Source organism: Macaca thibetana, chromosome 8 (genome assembly GCF_024542745.1).
Source record: "Macaca thibetana thibetana isolate TM-01 chromosome 8, ASM2454274v1, whole genome shotgun sequence".
NCBI classification, from domain to species: Eukaryota; Metazoa; Chordata; class Mammalia; order Primates; family Cercopithecidae; genus Macaca; species Macaca thibetana.
The window spans coordinates 129,502,145-129,525,949 of NC_065585.1; the positions used below are offsets into that span (position 1 = coordinate 129,502,145).

The window sequence follows — 23,805 nt, forward strand, 5'->3', positions numbered from 1 at the left end:
TTAAAATGAGGAATAAATAATAAAAGCAGATGTTGCTGTCAACAGAGGGTAGGCTCTGATCTGTGCATTTTGCATGTGTTGTCTCATTTAATCCTCATAACAAGCCCATAAATTATGTACTATGACCCCTATTTTACAGATGAAGAAACTGTGACACAGAAATGTGGAGTGACTTGCCAAGTCAGCATTTGGCAGCTGCGGGGCTTGACTCAAACAGTCAGGGTCCCCTGTCTGTCTTACAATCATGTTATTATCTTGACTCTTCGTGGATGGTTTTATTGTAACCTTCATAAGTAGATGATCTCATACATATAAAGTAGTTACAGCAGTGTCTGGCATTGATTAAGGGCCAGTAAATGTTGGTTGCTGTTTGTACTACTGCTATTTCACTACGACTTAATGTAATAGTTAAACTGGAGAGAATGAGTATCTGAAGCTAAATCCTTACCTAAAACACTCATATCTTCTCAACAATATTACTAATGCTTTTTTAGGGAAATCTCTCTCACACCAGCCTGTTACGATTAATATTCTCTGTTTTTATGTTTGTTAATTATCTAGTTTATTGTCTGTCTGGCTGCCAGACTATGAACTCCAGAAAAGAAGTCTGTCTCCTTTCTTTCTCTTTTGTACCCAGTGGTTAGCAGAGAGTGGAATGTATTATAGGCACTCAGTAAATATTTGTTATAAATAAAGTGAAGGCAATAGAAATAAAAAGAAAAAATCATTTTTCCATTGGTCACATGCACAGCTTGTCACAAAAAATATTAAAATGAGAAGAACACATTTCATTATTTTTCTCTAACCATTAGAAAATTGCAGCCATGCCCTCGGCATGAAGAATATGTTGTGTAATAGAATTGTAAGCAGAACCTCTCAGGCCCACTTAACAGTCTCACTGCCTTTCTCACTGGATCACCTATCTGCTTTGTCTAAAGAGTGACATAAGAAGGCGGACATGTCCTCTAGAGCTAGAGCCAAGTCCAGGTCAGCTCCAGAAAACCAGGAGATACCTTATTTCTGTTATGGGGGATTTACTGGCTTGGAGGAAAAATAATTACATTCGAAGATGAAGATTTTCTTTTTCCAAAAAAAAGGTATTTATGCTAGTATATCATGCTATATATTATACATATTATTTTATATAGATGCTATATATTATATATACTATATACTATATATTTATATATTTATACTAGCATATCATGCTATATATAAATATTATATTTTTATACTAGTATATCATGCTCTATATTTTCTACATTCTTACTTTTATAAAATTTAAATGTCTGATTCCTACTCCATGAAAAAATATCACCAGAATAGATTTCTCTCCTTTATGTTCTCAGCAAGAATAAACTGTTAGAGAGTACTACTATGTCTATTTAAATAACTTAAACCACATATTAGCTTTCAACATTTTGGAACACAGTAGTATAATATAAAGGATATAAGCCAGACAGTGGAATGGAGTAAAATATTAGTATCAGTTATTTTCTCATTTTCTCATATAGAGACCTTTGGAGAAACAAACACAAGAAAGAAGACGTAAAACTTAAGGAGTAATCAATTCTTTATTTAGGGAAATCATTTCTTAAGTGTCTTTCTTTATTTTTGTTAAGAGGTGATATGTTGGTGCTGATTCTCACCTAAACATGTATTTGAGATCAGATTTGTGAATTGCTTAGGATTGTATCTCCGCTTAAATGACTGAAAGATTTTTCATCATTATGCGTATTTTTATTGCATGTTTGTTTTAATTAGTACTGAGTGGATAGTGTGCAAAAAGTCATGTGTTAAACCTCAAATGCATGAGCAATGGGTCTAATCCACAAAGATGGCATGGTACTGATATAAAATACAGAAATGATTATGTGATTTGTGGATGGAAATGATGATCTTATAGGCATCAAATCTCATTTATCAAACATGAATACTTGGTTTTGGTTCAGCTCACTTGATCACATTATAATAAATAAGTATAGCATAATAATATATTGATGTTCATAGGAACACAGCATAGAGAATAACTCACTACCTCTGAGAGCTGTATGTTTATGGTTCTACTAAGTAAAAAGCTTATGGGTGCTATCACAGTGAAATTTTAATCTAGATATAAAAATTTAATTCTGACAAAAAGAATTAGGAGAATTATATGACAAGAAGGGAAGAGTGCTAGAGGCAGAGCTTCAATAAGATCTCTGTGGTTAGAGTAAAAGGAGATTGTTATGTTGCAGACAAAGATGTGGAATGATTAAACTTTTAAACTTTCCATTTTTTTTTTTTTTTTTTTTTGAGAAAGACTTTCACTCTGTCACCCAGTCTGGAGGGAAGTGGGTGCAGTATGGGCTCACTGCATCCTCTAACTCCCAGCTTCAAGCAGTTCTCCTGCTCAGCCTGCCGAGTAGCTGGCATTACAGGCGCCCACCACCGTGCCCAGCTAATTTTTTGTATTTTTAGTAGAGATGGAGTTTTGCCATGTTGGCCAGGCTGGTCTCAAACTCCTGGCCTCAGGTGATCCTCCCGCCTCAGCCTCCCAAAGTGCTGAGATTGCAGGTGTGAGCCACCGTGCCCGGCCTAAACTTTCAATTCTACCAAGTCTATTTCTCTTTTAAATTAAGTAAACTATCCATTGCCTTCTCAACCTATTTTTTCCATCTTAACATGTTTAATAAAGCAATAATCCTTATACTTACATAGTCTATAAATTATATATACAAATGCTTATGCTGTTTTACTCTACTGTTCACAGAAACTTATGTTTAATATATCTAGTAACTCAAAAACATATAGTGTCGTATATTTTAAAACTCTAAACCAAACTCATATATGCTATATCATACAAATATTGAGAGAAAGTGAACATAATTTCGACCTAGAGTTTTTTCACAGTTGTTTGAACTGCAAGATGTTTCATAGACTTCTCCTGTTTCTTACATTCAAATATTCAATTGTATTTAATTCAAAGCTCCTTTTTAACATACTTAGGTTGAATTTTGCCAAGATTGAATAGAATTTTGTGTGTGTGTGTGTGTGTGTGTGTGTGTGTGTGTTCACGTATGAACCATCATCTTTATGTCATTATCAAGAGACAGCAGTATTCTTCTTGGGTATAAGAGAGCTGTTTGCAAACCGTCTTTAGTCCATGAACTCTTCTTTAAAAAGGATTTGGATGTATCACTTGATTAGGATGATGTAATTAATTTGAAATATTTTAGATTTCTTAGGAGATAAATGTCTGCAGCATAGTTACACCTATGAAAAAGAAAACTAGACTTTTTTCTTTTAAAACTGCAGAAATAAACCATATGTATATAAAATCACAAATTCCAAATCCTAATCTTGAGAGTTTTAATATAGCTTACATATGAAAGCGCTTGATAATTGACATTGACATAGACATGACATACTGCCTAGATGGTGAGGATGATATTGATGGAGACTTTCGCAGTATTTCAACATCCACAATGCAAGCACTAAGGGAGCAAGTATTTTTCTATATTTTGATCACCAAAATGTCCCCACCTCTAGAACATTATATTGTACATAGTATGCAATGAATATTTATTGAATAAATTAATACAGATTTGTAAACGATCACCCAACTTAGGTTTTAGATCAGTAAAATGAGAATGTAGGGATTTGAATGTTACTTGTCTGAGGGAGGTATGACAAAAGCCTAGTATGTGAGCTGTTAAGGCAGTGTTGTTGTCCTTCAATAAACTGTTTTTACTGTTAAATGCTAAATTACTGATAAAAGTCAACATGTAACCAGAGGTATATGTCCTAAAGCAGAACTTACAAAAATCTTATATTCTATATACTTCCTTGCGAAATCCTTGTATGATTTACAGAGCATTTCCATGAGATTGAATAATATGGTACTATAATATCAATTTTACTCTGAAGATTTTTTATCTACTGAGTAGATAAAAATTCCTTCCTTCAGCAACATGCTGAGTAATAGTCACATAACTGCATAGACATGGCTGTCATGGTTCCTTCTCCTGGATCTTTCCTTTTGTGACAAAATTAAGTTAAAAAAAAAGTCCCAAATAGACACATACAGTTAAATTGCTTTGTGATAAGTGCTTTAAACAAACTAAATGGAGAGTGGGAGTTTGAGGATTGAAAGACTCAGTAGTTACGCTGATTAGACGAGCCAATTTTGAGAAGGTGGTGTTTAAGCTGAGATCTGAAAGTTGCAACTTAAGCTTAAAAAGGGACTTTTGCCTTTGGGATGGCATCTGGAATATCTGCACAGGCAGGCATAGAGGACACTGGGAGAGAAAGAGGAAAAGGCTTACTACACCTTGATGTACAACAATCAGTAGACTTGGAAATGCTTGCCTCTGATAGTACCACTTACGAAAATGAAATATGCTGTCAAGTAATTATTATGAGACTCTCAGTTTTTTACACTGTCCACCAATGATTGGGATATTAAATTAACTGTCTAATATAAAGCAAACAAATTAAAATTTTGAGAATATGTAAACAAATGCAGTATAATTTTATGTAAATTTGACTATATTTCTGTTTTCTATTTGATTTATTTATTTTATACATGTTTCCCAGGATAGTCCACTGGTCTTACAGTCTGACAGGAATGTAACAGTGAATGCAAGAAATCACATGGGGCAGTTAACTGGACAGCTGACCATAGGTGAGTGTTTTGGGTAAAGATTGCCCCTACTATGCTTGGTGTTTTTGTTGTTGTTTTTTGTTTTGTTGTTGTTGTTGTTTTGAGACGGAGTGTCACTCTGTCACCAGGCTGGAGGGCACTTTGGGAGGCCAAGGCGGGCGGATCACGAGGTCAAGCGATTGAGACCATTCTGGCCTACTGTGCTTGTTTTAATTGAGAAAAGTAGCAGTATGTTATTTCTCTGATATATAACTCAACATCCCGTTACAGCCCAGTTTTCTTGTACATGATTTGACGTGTCATAAGCTACTCATGTTTCCTCTATTTAGTAGTTATTACTCTTGTCAATATATTATTATGAGATTGAATTACATTTATTTTGCTGATCATTACTCTTGAATTATGAAATGCACCATTTTTCTAAGAAATATTTTCATAGCATATGTTAAATTATAATAAATAAACTTACGGAAACGTGAGATGATATAACATTTTTAGGTCTATGTCTCTTTTCTAGGGGAAATATTTTCTAATAAATTGTATCTGCTCATATAAATTAGAAATTACATGAGTTGAGTATAATAAATATTCACATTTATCAATTACTTCTACATTTGATGTTGAAATTATCTGTATTTTAAGATTTATGGACTTTAAGTGTTATTAACATAAATTAATGGTGAAGTGTTACTTTTTTCTCATCTCAAATAAATATTTTAACTTAGAAATTTATATCAAAATACAAGATGTGATTACTCGACTCAGTTTTTATAAGAAGGCAAATAAGTAATTTGTAATGTAAAGTTTTGATATGCATGTAGATTCTGAATTATTTTTATAACACTGTATTGGTTCTGTGGATAAATTGCTTAATATAAACATGACCTATCTCTTTATCAATACATACATATATATATAAAGAGATAAAGAATGAGAAAGAGAGAAAGAGGAAAGTAAATTACAGCTTTGAGGACTGAGGTGTTGTTATTTTAATGAGAAATTAATCATCTTTAAATGCAAATGCATGTTTCCAATATTTCTAATTAAATTATGCAAAAATAATACATTTGAAATATGAGCTTTAAAAACATGAATTTGGATCCTGTGTACTTAATTTGTAGGTATATGTTTTTTAATATTTGTTTTGATGAAACCAAAAGGGAAACATTTTAGCATATATGAATTTTCTAAAAATATAATTTTATTTGTAAAAATTGTTTCGCTTTACATCACAAAAGTTTGTCATTACATATCTATTAATTGCTACAACTGGATAATGTTTTGTGATAATTAGAAATATAACAGTTATAGAGGGGTGCTATTAGCAAATGGATTCAAGATTAAATAAAAGAAATACGTGTATGGATATAGAACTAATTCAGAAGCAAAAACCGTCCACTTAAATATTCGTGCTAATTCACTCCTGTTATGTTGGAACTGCAGAAACTATAGGCCTATGGAAACAGGCCTAACCTTGATAGATTTTCCATATCCTAATTTTCTTAAAGTTGAGAACTCTTCAGCCAGATAGAACTTCCTTTTGCATTCAGTCTTTGATATAAAAAGTTCTTAGTAGAAATGTCAAAATGTAAATTAAGAGTCGGGCGTGGTGGCTCATGCCTGTAATCCCAGCACTTTGGGAGGCCGAGGCGGGTGGATCACGAGGTCAAGAGATCGAGATCATCCCATCCAACATGGTGAAACCCCATCTCTACTAAAAATACAAAAATTAGACAGGCATGGTGGTGTGTGCCTGTAGTCCCAGCTAGTTGGGAGGCTGTGGCAGGAGAATCACTTGAACCCGGAGGTGGAGGCTGCAGTGAGCCGAGACCAGGCCACTGCACTCTAGCCTGGGCAACAGAGTGAGACTCTGTCTCAAAAAAAAAAAGGTAAATTAACTGCACAAAGATTATATACCCATGCCCACTGTCAGACACAATAGCTACATAATTCCTGCCTATAGAGCAAAGCAATCATTTGATTATATGAAGTACAAATACTGTTTGCATTTCACTGCGTGCTTTCCTGCAGGAAATAAAGAATATAGTGTGCTAGGATTTTCAGTTACCCTTCCAAACTGATTGTAATGTTATATTGATATTTGCCAAATGAGAGAAAAATAGCAAGAGGAGGAGGGGGAAAGAAAAAAATGTTAAGCTGAGTTTTAAATGCAGCAAATTATTAAGTTAATGACACAACAGCTTATTGGGCACAGAAATACATTTATTCCAATGAGGATTTAACTTAAAGACTATTTAACATCCTGGTCCTTTGAGTGTATTTTTGATGACTTATGTATTTTTACTGGTTTGCATATTTTAATGAACATAGTACAAAAGAAGACTAGGGCTGTGTGAAAGGAGATAATGTATTCATATTTGAAACAAAGGCACAAGGAGCTACTTAGTAGTTTGTTGGGTACCAGCAGAATAGTTCATCTTTTGGACCCTCAGTTTTCTCATGTCTAAAATGGGGATAATGACACATTTTGAATGCTGTTATAGCATTATGGTGATGTCAGTGTCTACAAATGGTAGGCAATTGTATATTGAATCTATTATTGTCATGCTAGTGAGTGTAATTATTGGTATCACTTATGTTACAAATACAGTGATATGGGAGAAATCTCATGATGTTTTTCTATTCTGGGTATCTGTGTGATATTAGATAAGGCTGAATTATGATACTGTTGAGAGATATGTTACAAAACACAACACAGAAAGTGTATCCCGTGTTCAGAAACTCTTCCATTATGTAAGAATAAATTTACCTTTATGTAGAGTTTGAAGACATACTTGAATGAGGCAATGTAGAAATTAAAATTTATTTCTAAAGACTCTAAGTTTAATTGTGTATACATAAAGTAGCTGTTCTAACCCTCTTTGTCTATTTCTTTTCTTATTCTTTCAGTTTTTATGTGTATGGCCTCAATTATAGTATAGTCATGATACTATTTTTGCAATATTAAAAAATTTACCGCACAAACTGAATAGTTATGGAAAAGAATTTCAGTTACTCTTCATTTTCTAAGTAAAATAATTCTGTTGTCTACCAATAGAATGCATTGATTTCTGTTAGAAATGTATAGTCAATTCTAAAAATATAATAATTTGAATATTTTTCCAGATTTTATTCTCATTGTACCATTTTCCTCAAAAATGTATGTAAGTAGTTTCAGCAAAGCAAATATCAATTTCTCTTGTACCCTACCTTTTTCTTTCTCTATAAGCCTAGCTTCCTACTAATTCCACTCACAGGGATATATGTAGTTCAGCGATTAGACCAACCCATGTGGTAATTCTAATGCTGACTCACTGATAGAATTTTAAATCAAATTATTTCTAATACAATAAATGCAAAAGAGAAATATTTTATATATACACTGGCTCAAGCACAATAAAAACTAAATCTAAATATTTTAAAACTTTAGGTAGAAAAATCAATTTGACAAACATTTTTGTGAATTGATGAAGTTCTAGGCTTTATGAATTTGACCAGATAATATCCAGTTTCCCCCAGTAACTCTAGGATTCTAATTTTCATGACCTTCATAACATTGGAGGAGATTGGTGGACTCAAGATTTCTTCCTCCAAATTTCTTTTCTTAGAATAAAGCTGAAAGAGAGGAATGAGATTGTTGTTGAGAAGTGGTTAAAGAAAGTACAACATCCCAAGAGGTCAGACTCCTTGAAGAAAAAGCAAGAACTTTCTTAAACAAGTCTCAGAATCATTCTCCAGGTCAAAATTTTCTATTATTTAATCTATAATTACTATGTTCTTTAGCAGAATATTATTTTTCTTTTATAGGTGAAAAAAGTGTGTGACTTTAGGTGTGTTATATATTCATATATCTTGATAACATGATGATATTTTCCATGACTTTCTATCAAAAAAGTGGGTAAAGGATGTAAATTATGCACCATCTTTGTGAGTTTGTTTTATTATCTCAGGAAGAACTACAGTATGTGATATATAGAATAAAAATCTTTATGGTAGTATAAATAAAATATGAAGTTTTGATATAGACTTTGTTTACAACATTAATAATAATTCTGTAGTAATTTGGTTCACTGAAAAGGTAATACTCTTTCCCACAATATCATGAGGATAATTACATTTTATTTATCAATAACATTACATTGATATTTAACAGACTATATTTAAACTACTTTTATAAGTAGTTAACAAAGTATAGGTTGATTTCAGTAATATAATTTATCCTTTAAAAATCTTAGCCAACCTGGCTGTTTTTAAGCTATAGATTGCTTTTTCTTATGTTACAAAAATATCTTTTATTTTTGATAAAGCAATGGCTAAAAGCTAATATTTTCCTTTCTCATGTGCCTTGTGCCATCATTCTATAGCTGAAGGATAAAAATGAAAGGAGGATAAATTCAGAAACCGGAAAAAGAATAATCTTAACTGGTAGAGCTAGCTTTGTGTTTTTTATTCTGTTTATTTGTTTGTTAGTGTTCTGCATTTAAATTTTAGTCACAGTGACTTTTGAGATACTTATCATGGCTACTTATGGGGCCCTATGTCATAAACAAGAAGAAGTTCCACAATCCCACATCTGTATTATTATCCCAGTAAAACATTGAGGTTAATTGGGTATTAAAAAACTGAATGTCATTCTGAAATTTTAGTTTTAGAGTGTGCTTAAAACCATAGTCTTATGCTTTAAATAGGATCTCGTATTTCATCATAGGTCTCCTTGTTTAATGCTCAATAAATTTGGAAGAATTAATTCCGAATGAATTAACACCTAGGAAAGGCTTGCTGTTTATTGTCAGAATCATTTACTTATCTTTTATATTCTCATTTATACTTATCAAAAATCAGTGGCATATCCAAATTGTATAAAAATCTTAATTATAATCTTTACTTTCTCATTTTCTGTTTTTCCTCAGTAATTCTTGAAACTTAGGCCTTAAATAAGCCTGACTATATGTTAATAAGGAAGAATGCCATTTGCAAGCAATTAAACAAAGTGATATTTGTGTTTATTATGATTTTCCTTTTTCATATTTTACACTGAGCAATTAACATCACTTAACAATAGAAACTGTTGTAGACAGCTTTTGTAGCAGAGTTGACTCTGGTTTCTTCAGAGATCTGAGGTGCTTGCCTTCTTTTTCCAAGAAGGTTTATCAAGTCGGGGAATGGAGATGATGATAGTCAGATGGGCCACAATAAAGGTATTAAGATTGATCATTTGCACTTCTCAGAGTGCGTCGATTAGCTACACATATAAAAATTTTAAAAAACTATATATATATATGTATGTGTGTGTGTATATATATGTGTGTATATATATATATGACAAAAGAAGATTTGTTTGTTTAGAAAATCAACCATTAGGATTCTGAAAGTAAATAATTTTTAAAATTTGTTTTCCTGTATTTTTTGAGTCAATATCTATTAATAAGAGCATCCATGTTATGAAATAACTTCCATTTTAAAATTATATAAGTTTATGAAAAGATTCACATATATATAAAGATTCTATTGGTAAATCTTTACTCATAAGAAAGCATATCTATCTTATAGAGTAATTAAACTACAGTGATGTTCTTGGTAATAAAGGTGTAAAAGGAAATGTAACCAAATGACCCACTATACTTTAAAAGAATGCATATGATCTTATGAGAAACAAACACATTTTTCTCACATGTGCTGAACAAAATATACATTTTGCTTAATAGAGGGAAATCTGGATGGTATAATGTGCACTGTTTTTAACAACTCTACATTAAAAGAAGCATTGAGCCTAGTAATCCCCTGACAAAATGCTTTAAAGAAGGTTGGATGCATGACAAAAAGGGCAGTTATGTAAAATAATTGTGGAAGGGAGACAAAGAAACAGAGCATGTTTATTGGTCCAACTCAATTCAGAAACAAAAATCTAGACTTACTTGCAAGACATGGTTTGTCTGTGTCTTTTAAATACACTTTAAATGATGTATAATTGGACCTGTGTTTGCCATTGGTCAGTTGAGGTGAGATCTTAAAACGTTAGTTGACTGTGGCCGGACCTGTTCATTTCCATAATAGCATGACCTGATGATGAAATTAATATTGATGAAATTCCTTTCAAAAAAGCTGAAGACCTTCCCTAAGACTCTTAACTGGGTTAATGCCCCTCTGCCCGCCTCCAACATCCTTCAACATCCAAGAACTCTCTCTCTCTTCTCTCTCTCTCTCTCTTCTCCTCTCTCTCTTCCCCTCTCTCTCTTCCCATCTCTCTCCCCCCACAACACACACACTTGCCCAAAGTATCAAAGCAAGGAAAGTACTAGGAAGCAAAGTCAAGGTCAGGACAACTTTTAGAAAGAAGATTTCCGAGTCCACATACATAGACTGATTAAAACCTCAGCATTTTAATATCTTCAGAAACTATTTTTAGGAAGGACATATACTTCACCAATTAATAGCATGGATTCTGGAGACTGCTAAATCCCAGATCTGTCAACTGCCAGCTATGTGACCTTATGTACATTACTCCAGGCATCCATTCCAGGTTTCTGCGGGGATAATATGAGTATTTGCCTCATACAATAGATGTGAAAATTAAATATGTTAATATATAATAAGGTATTGAAACACTTCCTGGAGCATAATTTGCATTATGTATAAGTTAGTGATTGTGATTTTTTGTTAGCCCTGCATGTGTACTACTCTATACACATGACCAAGTCTCTGAGATTTAGTTGCCTTGTGTATGAAATGAGTCTATTTTGCTAGATTGTCTCCATGACTCTTTTCTGTTCCAAGTCTAAACAATGAAAAGCTACTTTTTACCTTTGGAAAAGGGAGTCAGTTGATGAATCTCCTGGTCCTTACATTGCTCAATATTCAGTTGTCCTGACAAAATGCCATCTGATTTGATTTTTTGACATCTTAGTCATACAGCATAGGCACATATTTTGCGCAAAAATTTAAAATGAAGAAGGTAAATGAGCACATCTAAATCAACATCCTAGTTATGCTTTTACTCTTTCATCAAGTTTTGGCTTATAAAATTTTTTTTCCAATGAAATTTAATCCACAAAATAATTTAAGCCAAATTAGCTTATTTTTGTTAGTGCTAAGCATAAGCATGCTTTTTGTTCCTAAATGAATAGAGAAAAAATGTAGACGAAGGTCTTATAATAAATATTTAAAGGCCCTGAAAATGACATATAATCTTGCATTAAGGCAATTACAGCGAACACCTGGGAATCATTTAATTAACTGCAGATGGTATAGGACGTGTAAAAACCAAATTTATGTTTTTTGTCATTGACTCATTTTTTTTTAACTTAGAGAATGTCGTAGTAGTCTGGGATAATTTAATAAGAATGAATGTTTGATGTAAAGTGAGCTGTGCAAATCTTGAAGGATAGATCAACAAAACACTTAGGTTTAATACTACATATACATTTCAAATGATTAAATGCATTGTTGATTTTGAGTTCATTATTAATTAATTCATGTTAATAAATTTATAATTAATCCATTTAAGGAAATTGTAAGTTGAAGTAGATGCCTGTGATATCAGGAGAAGGATGTCGCGCTTTAGAAATTAGAACTCTCAGTCTTTGTAACTCAGGTGTCATGAGAATTATGTCTGAAGGAAAGACACTAATGATTATGTTTTGAAAAGTTGTATCAAAGGAGTATTTATATTATTTTTTAAACATCCTGAGTCATTACACCAATTCCTCAAAGTTGCACATTGTTTGTGTCCTACAAACAGAAATATGGACTGGCTCAAATATTTAATTAAATTCACATTTATTTGTAGAGATAGAAGTGCAGAATCAGGGAATACTACAGATTTTCCTTCCTAGAGGACCTAGACTAAAACCTGAAGGAGACGGTTTTGCTGGTCATCTTCAACCTTTGCTGGCTTGCTCCTTCTCTTTCCAAGTACCCCATGCCCTCGTTTAACATCAATCACTGCAGTTGTACAAAGCCAGCTCCACTTAACAGTGCTCTGTGCCATGGTCTTAAAGACCATTCTTGCATGGCATTGGCCTCTACTTCTCAAGACCAAGGGTAGCTAATCTGCTAAAATAATTTATACCTATATGTTAATGGATACTATATCTTTGAAATTTTTCCTTTTCCAGACGAAATATATGTATTTCAAACTATGACCTTTGGTAACAATATCTTTAGTTGTTAAAGTGATTCTAGTCTTGAGGGTATAGAAATCAGGGTGATAGGATAAAGTGAGAAACTGTGCCTCTTTTAAGACATATTGTAAAGGTGTCCTCTTCCTTTATTTTAGCACTACTTAGGCCACTCCATCTCCTTATATATTAATAAAAAACGTAATGCAAGTCTATTTCAATAAATATAATGCATAGACTATTTCTTAAGTGCACAATATTGCAGATGCAGAAATCACTAAGCAGATGAATAAACATTTTATTAATTTGGTAATTACATAAATTTATCCAAAATATGATTATCTCTAGTGTTTGAATTTTAATATTAAAGTAATTGTAATAAAATAGAAATGATATATTACAGGGCCAGTTAAAAGATAAAAGCAAAATAAAGTAACAAAAGAGTGGTTTTAAATTTTCTCTTTTAGATATTTCATTAGACCTTATGACTACATAACTTATCTGAAATTAATGAGTCTATAGCTTATACACTTAACCAAGCCTTCTTTTTAATGAGGCTCCCCTTGTGGGACCTCAGAATTGCAGGTGCATTGGAGTTCCATATATAATTGACTTATGGAACATGCAGTTTTTTGTTTACCTTGATAAGAAACATGTCTTTGGAAATTTGGCTAATGGGGCATAATGTTCACAAATGTAAGGTTGTGAGAATAATTATATGAAAACATCTGGAGGCAGGAAGCTAAATAAAATGTAGGAGTCCATATGTACACAGAAGATCATTCACTTCAGTATTAGGGTTCCTAAATGAGGTGGCACCCAAGCACAGATGACTGTCCAACAATACTAATTGACTGGTCATGGGGTAGAGAGAGAAGCTAGGGGCAAACAGTTACTTATGATCTAGGTCTGTTAACTACAGTAGCATTTTTCTCCTGACTTTCACTTTGGATTTTGTGTCTATTCTTGTATTTAATTTTGGAAAAATTCCAAGTCAGATAATGTATGTACCAGAAAAATAAACCACGGTGGGAATAGAAAATTGAGCAAAGGAAGAGGAGAAAATGAACCCCAGCTATTCTTCTGTTTCCAAGTATTTATTAGACTCCTAACAATATATATTTCGTAATGAGGAAACAGTATTACCCAAATCTCTTCAGATTTCTTAAGATTGTTATGAATCCCTTAATCAGCATTCTTTGGTTAAAATATTTAGTCAGTTCTGAATTCATTTGCAACCTTTTTTTCCAATATTATGTCTAGATATTTTGTCATATATTTGCCTGAAGTTAAGAATTTTTAATACTATATGATCCCTCTGTGTTTTAATCCAATAATCCTATGGAAAAAAAAAAAGAAAAATCTCATTTTTTCATGGTTTAGTTTGATTCTGAGGTCACGTGTTAGCTATTTTGTTTTCAACATGCTCACAAACCCATCCGTCTATTGTTTAACTAATATCTTTCCTTCCTCTACCCCTCCCAAAGGAATTAGAGCATATTAATAATTCATAAATTTTGGAGCTCACCTTTTCTCGTGTCATAGTTAGAATAAAAAAAATTGTTTCTATTCTTACATTGCCTTTGCCATACTTGATTGTTCTACAAAAATTATTGAATGTAATTCAAAGACCAGCCTGCCACTCCAGGGAGGCATGCATTGCAGACTAAGAAAATGTGCTTTCTTTTCTCATATCTCTTCCAGAGGTCCTTATGATTCCACATCCTTATTCTTCTAATTCTACTAATTGAATCAGTAAATCTATCAGCTACCTAAAGCACACTAGAGTGTTATAGGTAAATATATCTGGGGAAGAAAGCCTTCAATATTACACATTAAGAAACTGACCATACATATTTTCACATTACAGGCTTTGAGAAATCATAAGTCACAAGTATAATGACTAAAATAAAAGATACAGACAGTACTAAGTGTTAGATTGGACACAAAGCTACTGGAACTTTTATACTCCTGCTGCTAAAAACGCAAAACATTACACTATTCTGAAAAAACAGTTTGCCTGTTCCTATCAAGTTACACATGCAACTACCATATGGTCCAACAATCTCACTCCTAGGTGATTGCCCAAGTTAAATAAAAACATGTTTACATCACAAAGTTTATAGAGATATTTACAGCAGCTCTATCCACAATTGCCAACAACAAGAGTCAACTCAAATATCCTTCAGCAAGACAATGGATGAATACACTGTGGTATATTAACACAGTGGAATGGTATTCAACAACTTTTTTAAAAAGCTATTGACATTATGTTAGGTAAAATAAGTCAGTCTGGCAATTTATATACTGTATGATGGCATTTATATGACATTCTTAAAAGGACAAAACTATGGTAAAACCAGATTCATGTCTAGTTCATAGGGATGGCATGGAGGAGGGGTTAGGTACAAGGGGATAGCACAAGAGAGGTTTTGGAGGGTGATGACTCTGTCCTATATTTTGACTATAGTGATGATTACACAGCAATCTGCATGTGTTAGGATTCATAGAAGTATACACCAAAAATTGACTATATATTAGCTTGAAAAATTTTTAAGTTTTTCCCAAATTTACATGATGTCTGTCATTTTTTATATATGTAACTTAACATTCTGAATGCTAATATTTTCTTCATGCAACTATTTAATACTGTACTTCAGGTCCAGTGGGTAATTTATCCTGTATGCCTGGGTTTTTATAATCCTACTTGACACATGGTAGCCCCCAAATAAGTGTGGAATAAGTCATTAGAATATCTTGAACATTTTCCCCAAGACTTATTTTTTTAGATCTTGGTTTTCATGAGATAATTTTCAAAAATGTGTGTCACTACTTTATTTGGCTCATGATTCTGTTTGTTCTTTACTTCACATTTCTGAAATATGGAGGCATTCATAATCTTCATATTCAGGAACATTGAGTGTCTTAGAATAATAACCACATTTCTTTTACTGGTGATTTTTGGTTCATTTGTGATTATATTGTTACTGAATATTATTTAAAGGAGTTTCTTGTTCTTGAACCATCATCCTTTTCAAAATAAACCTTATGATTGCATAGATCTTGTCAAATAACTTGTGGAAACTTTTGACAAGGTCTGTGGTATGTGTGTAACTTTATTTCTTTCAGAGGTATCATCAAATGTATAATAAATGCTTGTTGATCGCAGAGATTCTCATTACTGAAATCACTCAATCCTTCTTCTTGACTTAAAGCAAGTTTGGACTCGTCTCATTTCATTTTCACTCTTAAGGCTGATAAAATTATTTGCAAATAATTTCCGGTTGAGATAGCCATCATTGCTGTTGGCTTCTTCTGTTTTTATGACACCTATATCTGCTATCTAAGTTGTGCTGTGTGCTCATTATACATACAATGAACGTTTATTATACGTGCTTCTTTAGCATATCACATATATGTGGATAACACCCAAATCTATCCTTCTGACTTTTTCTCTGTTTTTATTCTAGCGTAAACCCAATGAACCAATTATTATTATTTTTGTGGCTATGCCTACACCTGACTATCATGTTGATTTCTAATTCAACATTCATCTATCACTGGGTATTTTAAAAACACTAAGTGGTCATTTATCTCGGCCTCAATTTGTAGTATTAAAAGATAGTGATACCTAAGTTTATTTTCAACACTAACATTTCATATTTGCTGAGAGTTTTTTTTAAGTTTAACAAAACTAATCAGCTTACCTTCAAAACCCAGCTTTTCTTTGTTATATTCTCACACATAAACAGTGTATCATTTAGAATAGCCCATAACTTTTTTGGGGTACAACAAATACGTCACCTCTGCTATGAGTAACTTTCTTAAAGCACAATAAAAATAGAAATTATCTGTCATCTTCATTGGTTAAAATCACATTATCACATTGATAAGAGGAAAGAGATGAATGCAAGTAATATAAAACTACTGCAAACTACATATACTCTGCTGAATACATGTATGATTCTTAGGAATGAGTAGCTTTAAAAGAGAATGCATTTAGAATGTAAAAAAAAGATATGCGACAAAGCTGATTTAGTGTCAAACAAGTTCACAGGGTTACTGGCTGCACGTAGAAAATGATGAACACCAAATATGCCTTTGGTATAAATAAACCAAAGGAATAAACCAAAGGAATTCCTTTATGTAGAGAATATTTAGTGGCTTGAGGAAAACGTTGGTAGGGTCACAGCATAAGTAACAAGAGCAAGTAGTTTTGAAATAAAATTTGGTAAGTGTTTCCAAGAAAGAATATTAGGTGGTGTTACAAGTAATTTAATGATGACTATGATTTTAAATGGGCCTTCTGGCCTCCTTCCATTCTCTACTTTGCTATGCCTCTTTCTCCCTAACCATTTTGTAATTTTTATGGTGACATAATAAAAGCTTTTCTGTGTCAGACCTTCCATAGATATGAACTTACTGTTTTCCTGTCTTTCTGCATAGCCAACATAATAAAGTAATAAATAAATATTTTAGCATAATTGAGCTTTCACATAGGGAAATATTTCAAGGTGCATGAAGTTACATAATATATACTAAATGGTGACCCTGAGTTTTAGCATAAAGCCAGGGCAGCACAACTAGAACGTTTAAAGGATTTTCCAACTCACTGCTCCTGCATCCCTTTCACCTTCAGAGCTAGAGATATTCCCTCTGTGTCTGCCCCTAGCTCGCACCCACCGTAGTACCTGGTGCTAATCTTATCTGCTGACAAGGAGAATACTGAACTTTATTGCAATGTCACTACTGGTTCTTTTCTGTCCTTGGTATTTCCATCCCCTATTAAATGAATTTCTGGATGTACTAGTGTAATAATTAATTGTCTCCTTTGTCAGGAAAGGTAGTTTGCATATGAAAGGCCTAGGTTCAAGTTCAGTCCATATTGTATCATTTTTAAATACAAGTTCAACATGTTTGTACATTACTTGTTCTGAAAAGTTCCTTTAAGTTTGAGCTAAGGATATCAGAATAGTATCGAAGATGTGCTTTATTATGTAAACTAGAAATAAACTGATGAATAGGTACAAGTTGAGGGTGTCCAGTTGACTTCTCTGTGCCTCAGTTTCTTAAACATAAAATGACCATTTTAATAATATCTTTCTACTGGAGTTATGTTGATGATTGAGTTGGGATAAGTGAAATTCTTTTCACATATTAAGTACTAGAAAAGTGTTAGCTGCTATCACTATTAATAGTAGTAATATTTATTTCCTAGTGGGAGAAAAAGCAGAAGGTAGTTTTTACTCAGAGTTACTCTACTTTTTATTGGATAGTGTGAATGATTATCCAAAGTAATATTTAATTCTAGCACCTTTAGTTTGTTAAGGGTTATCACTTGATTTATCAGCATACGCAGGTGGTTCCGTGGGTCATGGCATTCATGAGACTGCTGCTGGGTGCTAAGCACAATTAAATTACCGAGAGCATCTGTCCCTTTAACAAGTAACTGACAGGACATTAAAGTTTTATAATCATCCCCTGTTAGTTTTCTGACGTTCCAACAGCTCCCTAATTCTGGTAAAAAATAAATTAGTCTAGATGTGACTGTTTTAGATGAATATAAAAATGAGTAGTCAATTGAATTATATTAATTGAATTATTTTACATCAATATTAATTGAAAATAGACATTGAAAAATAATCTGAACTCTGTAGTATATATCTTTATTTCTTAAAGTTATCCATTCTCTCTAAAATTAACTTACAAATGTAAAGCAATTCAAATGAAAATACTAGTGATGATGAAATGTTTCCAAAGTATTCTCATTTAAATGAAAAACATATGAAAAAATTTTAATAGTGTGCACCAAATATCACAAGCACCATGATTAGTACAGAGTGGAATTAGTATAGGTATTTAAAATCAATAACAATACAATAAGGAGAAAATGTATGAAGGAACCATATATCTCTGGTAATTCGATGTAAGACCAAGATGTCCTTTAAAATCTCTGTGACTGGGCGCGATGGCTCACACCTGTAATCCCAGCACTTCGGGAGGCCGAGGCAGGTAGATCACGAGGTCAGGAGCTCAAGACCAGCCTGGCCAACATGGTGAAACCCTGTCTCTACTAAAAATACAAAAATTAGCTGGGTGTGGTGGTGCATGTCTGTAATCCCAGCTACTGAGGAGGCTGAGGCAGGAGAGTCTCTTGAACCCGGGAGGCGGAGGTTGCAGTGAATGGACATCGCGCCACTGTACTCCAGCCTGGGCGACAGAGCAAGACTCTGCCTCAAAAAAAAAAAAAAAAAAAAAAAAAAAAAAAAATCACTGTGACTGAGAGAGGGTGGAATTAGTGATTAAATAAATTAAGTAGGTAAAATTGGTTAATAGTTTAGAAGGAAATATTAAGTCTCTTCATCTTTATACAATAAAACAGTAAATTGCCCACGGAGTATAGGTTTCATTTTTCAGTTCAAAAGAGTAAATAATGGAAAAAAGCTATTAGAAGAATTTTCTGATCTTGTGGAAGAGCATCTTCCAGAATACATAATCTGTCAGAAGCTGCAGAAGGAAAGATTTATTGATTTACATGCATGAATGTTAAGATTATTCTGAAGGTCAGTACTCCCTAAAACAAAACTGAAGTGGCTGGACGCGGTGGCTCATGCGTATAATCCCAGCACTTTGCGAGGCCGAGGCAGGTGGATCACGAGGTCAGGAGCTCAAGACCAGCCTGGCCAAGATGGTGAAACCCGTCTCTACCAAAAATACAAAAATTAGTTGGGCGCAGTGGCGGGTGCCTGTAGTCCCAGCTACTCGGGAGGCTGAGGCAGAGAATTGCTTGAACCCGGGAGGCAGAGGTTGCAGTGAATGGAGATTGCACCACTGCACTCCAGCCTAGGTGACAGAGCAAGACTCCGACTCAAAGAAAACAAAAAACAAAACAAAAACTGAAGTAATGTAAATAACAACTAAGGTACCATCTCATTGGAGATTCTAAAGAAGGCTTACAGGAGGTGGTGGCAATAGCCCTCTCAGTTTGTTGGGGAACTTCTGTTGTTGGCATAAATTTACCCCAATCTCTCCTGGGTTTGAGACTCCACTTCCACTTTTTTTTTTTTTTTCTTCTGAGACGGAGTCTCACTCTGTCGCCCAGGTTGGAGTGCAGTGGCATGATCTTGGCTCGTTGCAACCTCCACCTCCGGGTTCAAGCGATTCTCCTGCCTCAGCCTCCTGAGTAGCTGAGATTACAGGCGCACACCATCACACCCAGCTAATTTTTTATATTTTTGGTACAGATGAGGTTTCACCATGTTGGCCAGGCTGATCTCAAACTCCTGACCTCAAGTGATCTGCCTGCCTCGGTCTTCCAAAATGCTGGGATTCCAGGCGTGAGCCAGGATGCCCGGTCCCACTTCTTATTTGAATCTAAACTATGATAATTAACTGTGGGATTAAGTATACACAATTGTAATGGTAATTCAAACAATCAATGTATATAAAGCAGGTTGCCTAGTACGTCGAAACTGCAATGTGTAAGTTACTGCTGCTAGTATTTTTATTTCAGTGCATTGGTTCAGTATTATTTTGACTTAAGGGATATTTATGGGTGCCACCACATGCCAGGCACTGTTGTAGGAATAGATACACAACACTGAGCAAAAACAATTGCCTCTCCTGAAAATTACAGGTGTCAACCGATAATTATAAACCGTATGTGTAAATATACATTTAAAATTTATACATAAGTGCAAAGGAAGCTTTTAGTAATTCATAGATTGTCTTTCAACGTATGCTTTCCCTGTTCAGAGCTACCATTTTTCTAGAAGTAGACCACATCTCCCTCCCCTGGTTTTACACAGACATATGCATATACTTACATAATGACATACGCACATAAGACATTGCTTATAGACTTTTATCTACATTTTGAATATGGAGGAGTGATTTATACTTCCATTTATTGGCATATTTTTTCCTTTAAGGCTTCTAGCCTCTGTATTTCATGAGTTACCTCTCCTTGGGCTTCCCCATGAAATTTTATTTTATTTTTTCTATGTTAGGCACACCAGATAAATCCTTTACTGAAACTCTAAGTTCATGTCCAAAGACTCAGGATTGTGTTCTCTCAGCAATTACAACATGGTTACTTCCAACATCTACAACTTAAGATAATAAATTTTGAAATGTTATTTCCTTTTTTGCTTCCCACATCTTTAAATGGTAGAAGTGGCTACAAGCTTTTATTAAGGTTTGATTTTTTTTTTTTTTTTTTTTTTTTTTTTTTTTTGAGTCAGAGTCTCGCTCCGTCGCCCAGGCTGGAGTTCAGTGGCGCAATCTCGGCTCACTGCAAGCTCCGCCTCCCGGGTTCACACCATTCTCCTGCCTCAGCCTCCCGAGCAGCTGGGACTACAGGCATGCACCACCACGCTCAACTAATATTTGTATTTTTTTGTTAGTAGAGACAGGGTTTCAACATGTTGGTCAGGCTAGAGTTTTCTTATCTTATAACACATACACAGAAAAGTAAACAAATCTCATAGGCGTCCCGTGAGGGATTTTTTTTTTTTTTTTTTTTTGAGATGGAGTCTTGCTCTGTCCCCCAGGCTGGAGCGCAGTGGCCGAATCTCAGCTCATTGCAAGCTCTGCCTCCCAGGTTTACGCCATTCTCCTGCCTCAGCCTCCCGAGTAGCTGGGACTACAGGCGCCCGCCACCTTGCCCAGCTAGTTTTTTTTTCTTTTTCTTTTCTTTCTTTTTTTTTTTTTTTTTTTTTTTTGTATTTTTTAGTAGAGACGAGTTTCACGGTGTTAGCCAGGATGGTCTCTATCTCCTGACCTTGTGATCCGCCCGTCTCGGCCTCCCAAAGTCCTGGGATTACAGGCTTGAGCCACCGCGCCCAGCCCCCTGAGGGATTTTTACAAAGTGAAGGCAGCAATACAATTAAGATCAAGGTCGGCCGGGCGCGGTGGCTCAAGCCTGTAATCCCAGCACTTTGGGAGGCCGAGACGGGCGGATCACAAGGTCAGGAGATAGAGACCATCCTGGCTAACACAATGAAACCCCGTCTCTACTAAAAATACAAAAAAAAAAATTAGCCGGGCGAGGTGGCAGCGCCTGTAGTCCCAGCTACTCGGGAGGCTGAGGCAGGAGAATGGCGTGAACCCGGGAGGCAGAGCTTGCAGTGAGCCGAGATCGCGCCACTGCACTCCAGCCTGGGCGATAGAGCGAGACTCCGTCTCAAAAAAAAAAAAAAAAAAAAAAAAAAAAAAAAAAAAAGATCAAGGTCAAGATATAGAACAGCACCACAGAAGCTCAGGACTCTACCATCTGCTTCCTCTCAGTTACTAATCTCAAACCTAAACTGTTATTTGATTTTTGAAGTGTATATACATAACTTACCATATTATACATTATTTTACATCTGACTTATTTCTCATAATATTATGTCTCAGTCTACAATGATTTTGCATAGTTCTTCATTACCATCGTGCATGTTATTTCCATTTATAAATACACTACAATTTATCCATTCTACTTCTATTGAAGTTTTCAGTTCAGTTCAGTTGGGGCTGTAGTAGTGCCACAAAAAGCCATTCTCATGCCTGCCTTTTGGTGTACATTTATATGCCTCTTTTTGATATATAGCTAGAAATAGAAGTACCGATCTATTAGGTTGATGCAAAAATAATTGCATTTTTGGACCGTCAATGTTAAGTCATCATAACTAGGCTCAAACACATCTTTATTAGTCAAAACGAGAACCATTACAATCAACACATTTTTGTCAATGAGAAATGAAGTTTGTTCATTCCTGTGACATAAAAATCTGTGCTTAGGGATTCAAAGAACTGTTGAAAAGCATTTTCTGCATCCTGCTGGTTGTAGAAATGTTTTCCCTAAAAATGTTTTCAGGGTGCTTGAAGAAGTGGTAGTCGGTTGGTAAGAGGTCAGGTGAATATGGTGGATGAGGCAAAACTTCATAGCCCAATTCATTCAACTTTTTTTTTTTTTTTTTTTTTTTTTTTTTTTTTTTTTTTTTTTTGAGAGGAAGTCTCACTCTGTCACCAGGCTGGAGTGCAGTGGTGCGATCTTGGCTCACTGTAGCCTCCACCTCCCAGGTTCAAGTGATTCTCCTGCCTCAGCCTCCCGAGAAGTTGGGACTACAGACGTATGCCACCACGCCCAGCTAATTTTTGTATTTTTAGTAGAGACAGGGTTTCACCATGTTGGCCAGGCTGGTCTCGAACTCCTGACCTTGTGATCTCCCCGCCTTGGCCTCCCAAAGTGCTGGAATTACACGCGTGAGTCACTGTGCCTGGCCCTCATTCAACTTTTGAAGCGCTGGTTGTCCAACGTGCAGTTGGGCATTGTCTGGAGAAGAATTTGGCCCTTTCTGTTGACCAATACTGGCTGCAGGCACTGCAGTTTATGTTGCATCTAATTGATTTGCTAAGCATACTTCTCAGATGTAGTGTTTTCCCCGGGATTGAAAAAGTAGTAGTAGAACCCACAGGCAGCAGACCATAAAACAGTGACCATGACTTTTTGTGGTGCGAGTTTGGCTTTTGGAAGTGCTTTGGAGCATCTTCCTGGTCCATCCACTGAACTGGTCATCACTGATTGTCGTATAAAATCCACTTTTCATCGCATGTCACTATCCAATTGAGAAATGGTTCATTGCTGCTGTGTAGAATAAGAGGACACTTCAAAATGACGATTTTTTTTTTTTTAATTTTTGCTCAACACATGAGGCACCCACTTATCAAGCTTTTTCACCTCTCCAGTTTGGTTCAAATGCCAAGCAACCACAGAATGTCAACGTTGAGTTCTTCAGCATCTTCTCCGTGTAGCTGTAAGAGAATCAACTTTGATGATTGCACTCAGTTGGTGGTTATAGACTTTGATGGCAGGTCACCAAACTCCCCATCACCAAGGCTGTCATTGCCTTTGCAAAACTTCTTGGACCATCACGGCACTGTATGTTCATTAACAGTTCCTGGACCAAATGCGTTGTTGTTGTTGTGAGTTGTCTCTGCTGCTTTACGACACATTTTGAACTCAAATAAGAAAATGGCTCAAATTTGCTCTCTAACATC

At 34.7% G+C, this 23,805-nt stretch overlaps 1 protein-coding gene across 2 annotated transcripts in view; it reads left to right on the forward strand.

Moving 5' to 3' along the window:
* Positions 1-23,805, forward strand: part of SGCZ (sarcoglycan zeta) — a 1,195,959-nt gene that overhangs the window by 1,047,100 nt on the left and 125,054 nt on the right. For both annotated transcript variants that reach the window (XM_050802181.1, XM_050802182.1), the window contains exon 4: positions 4,579-4,666. In XM_050802181.1, the coding sequence (XP_050658138.1) occupies positions 4,579-4,666 (88 nt within the window). The remainder of the gene's footprint in view (positions 1-4,578; positions 4,667-23,805) is intronic.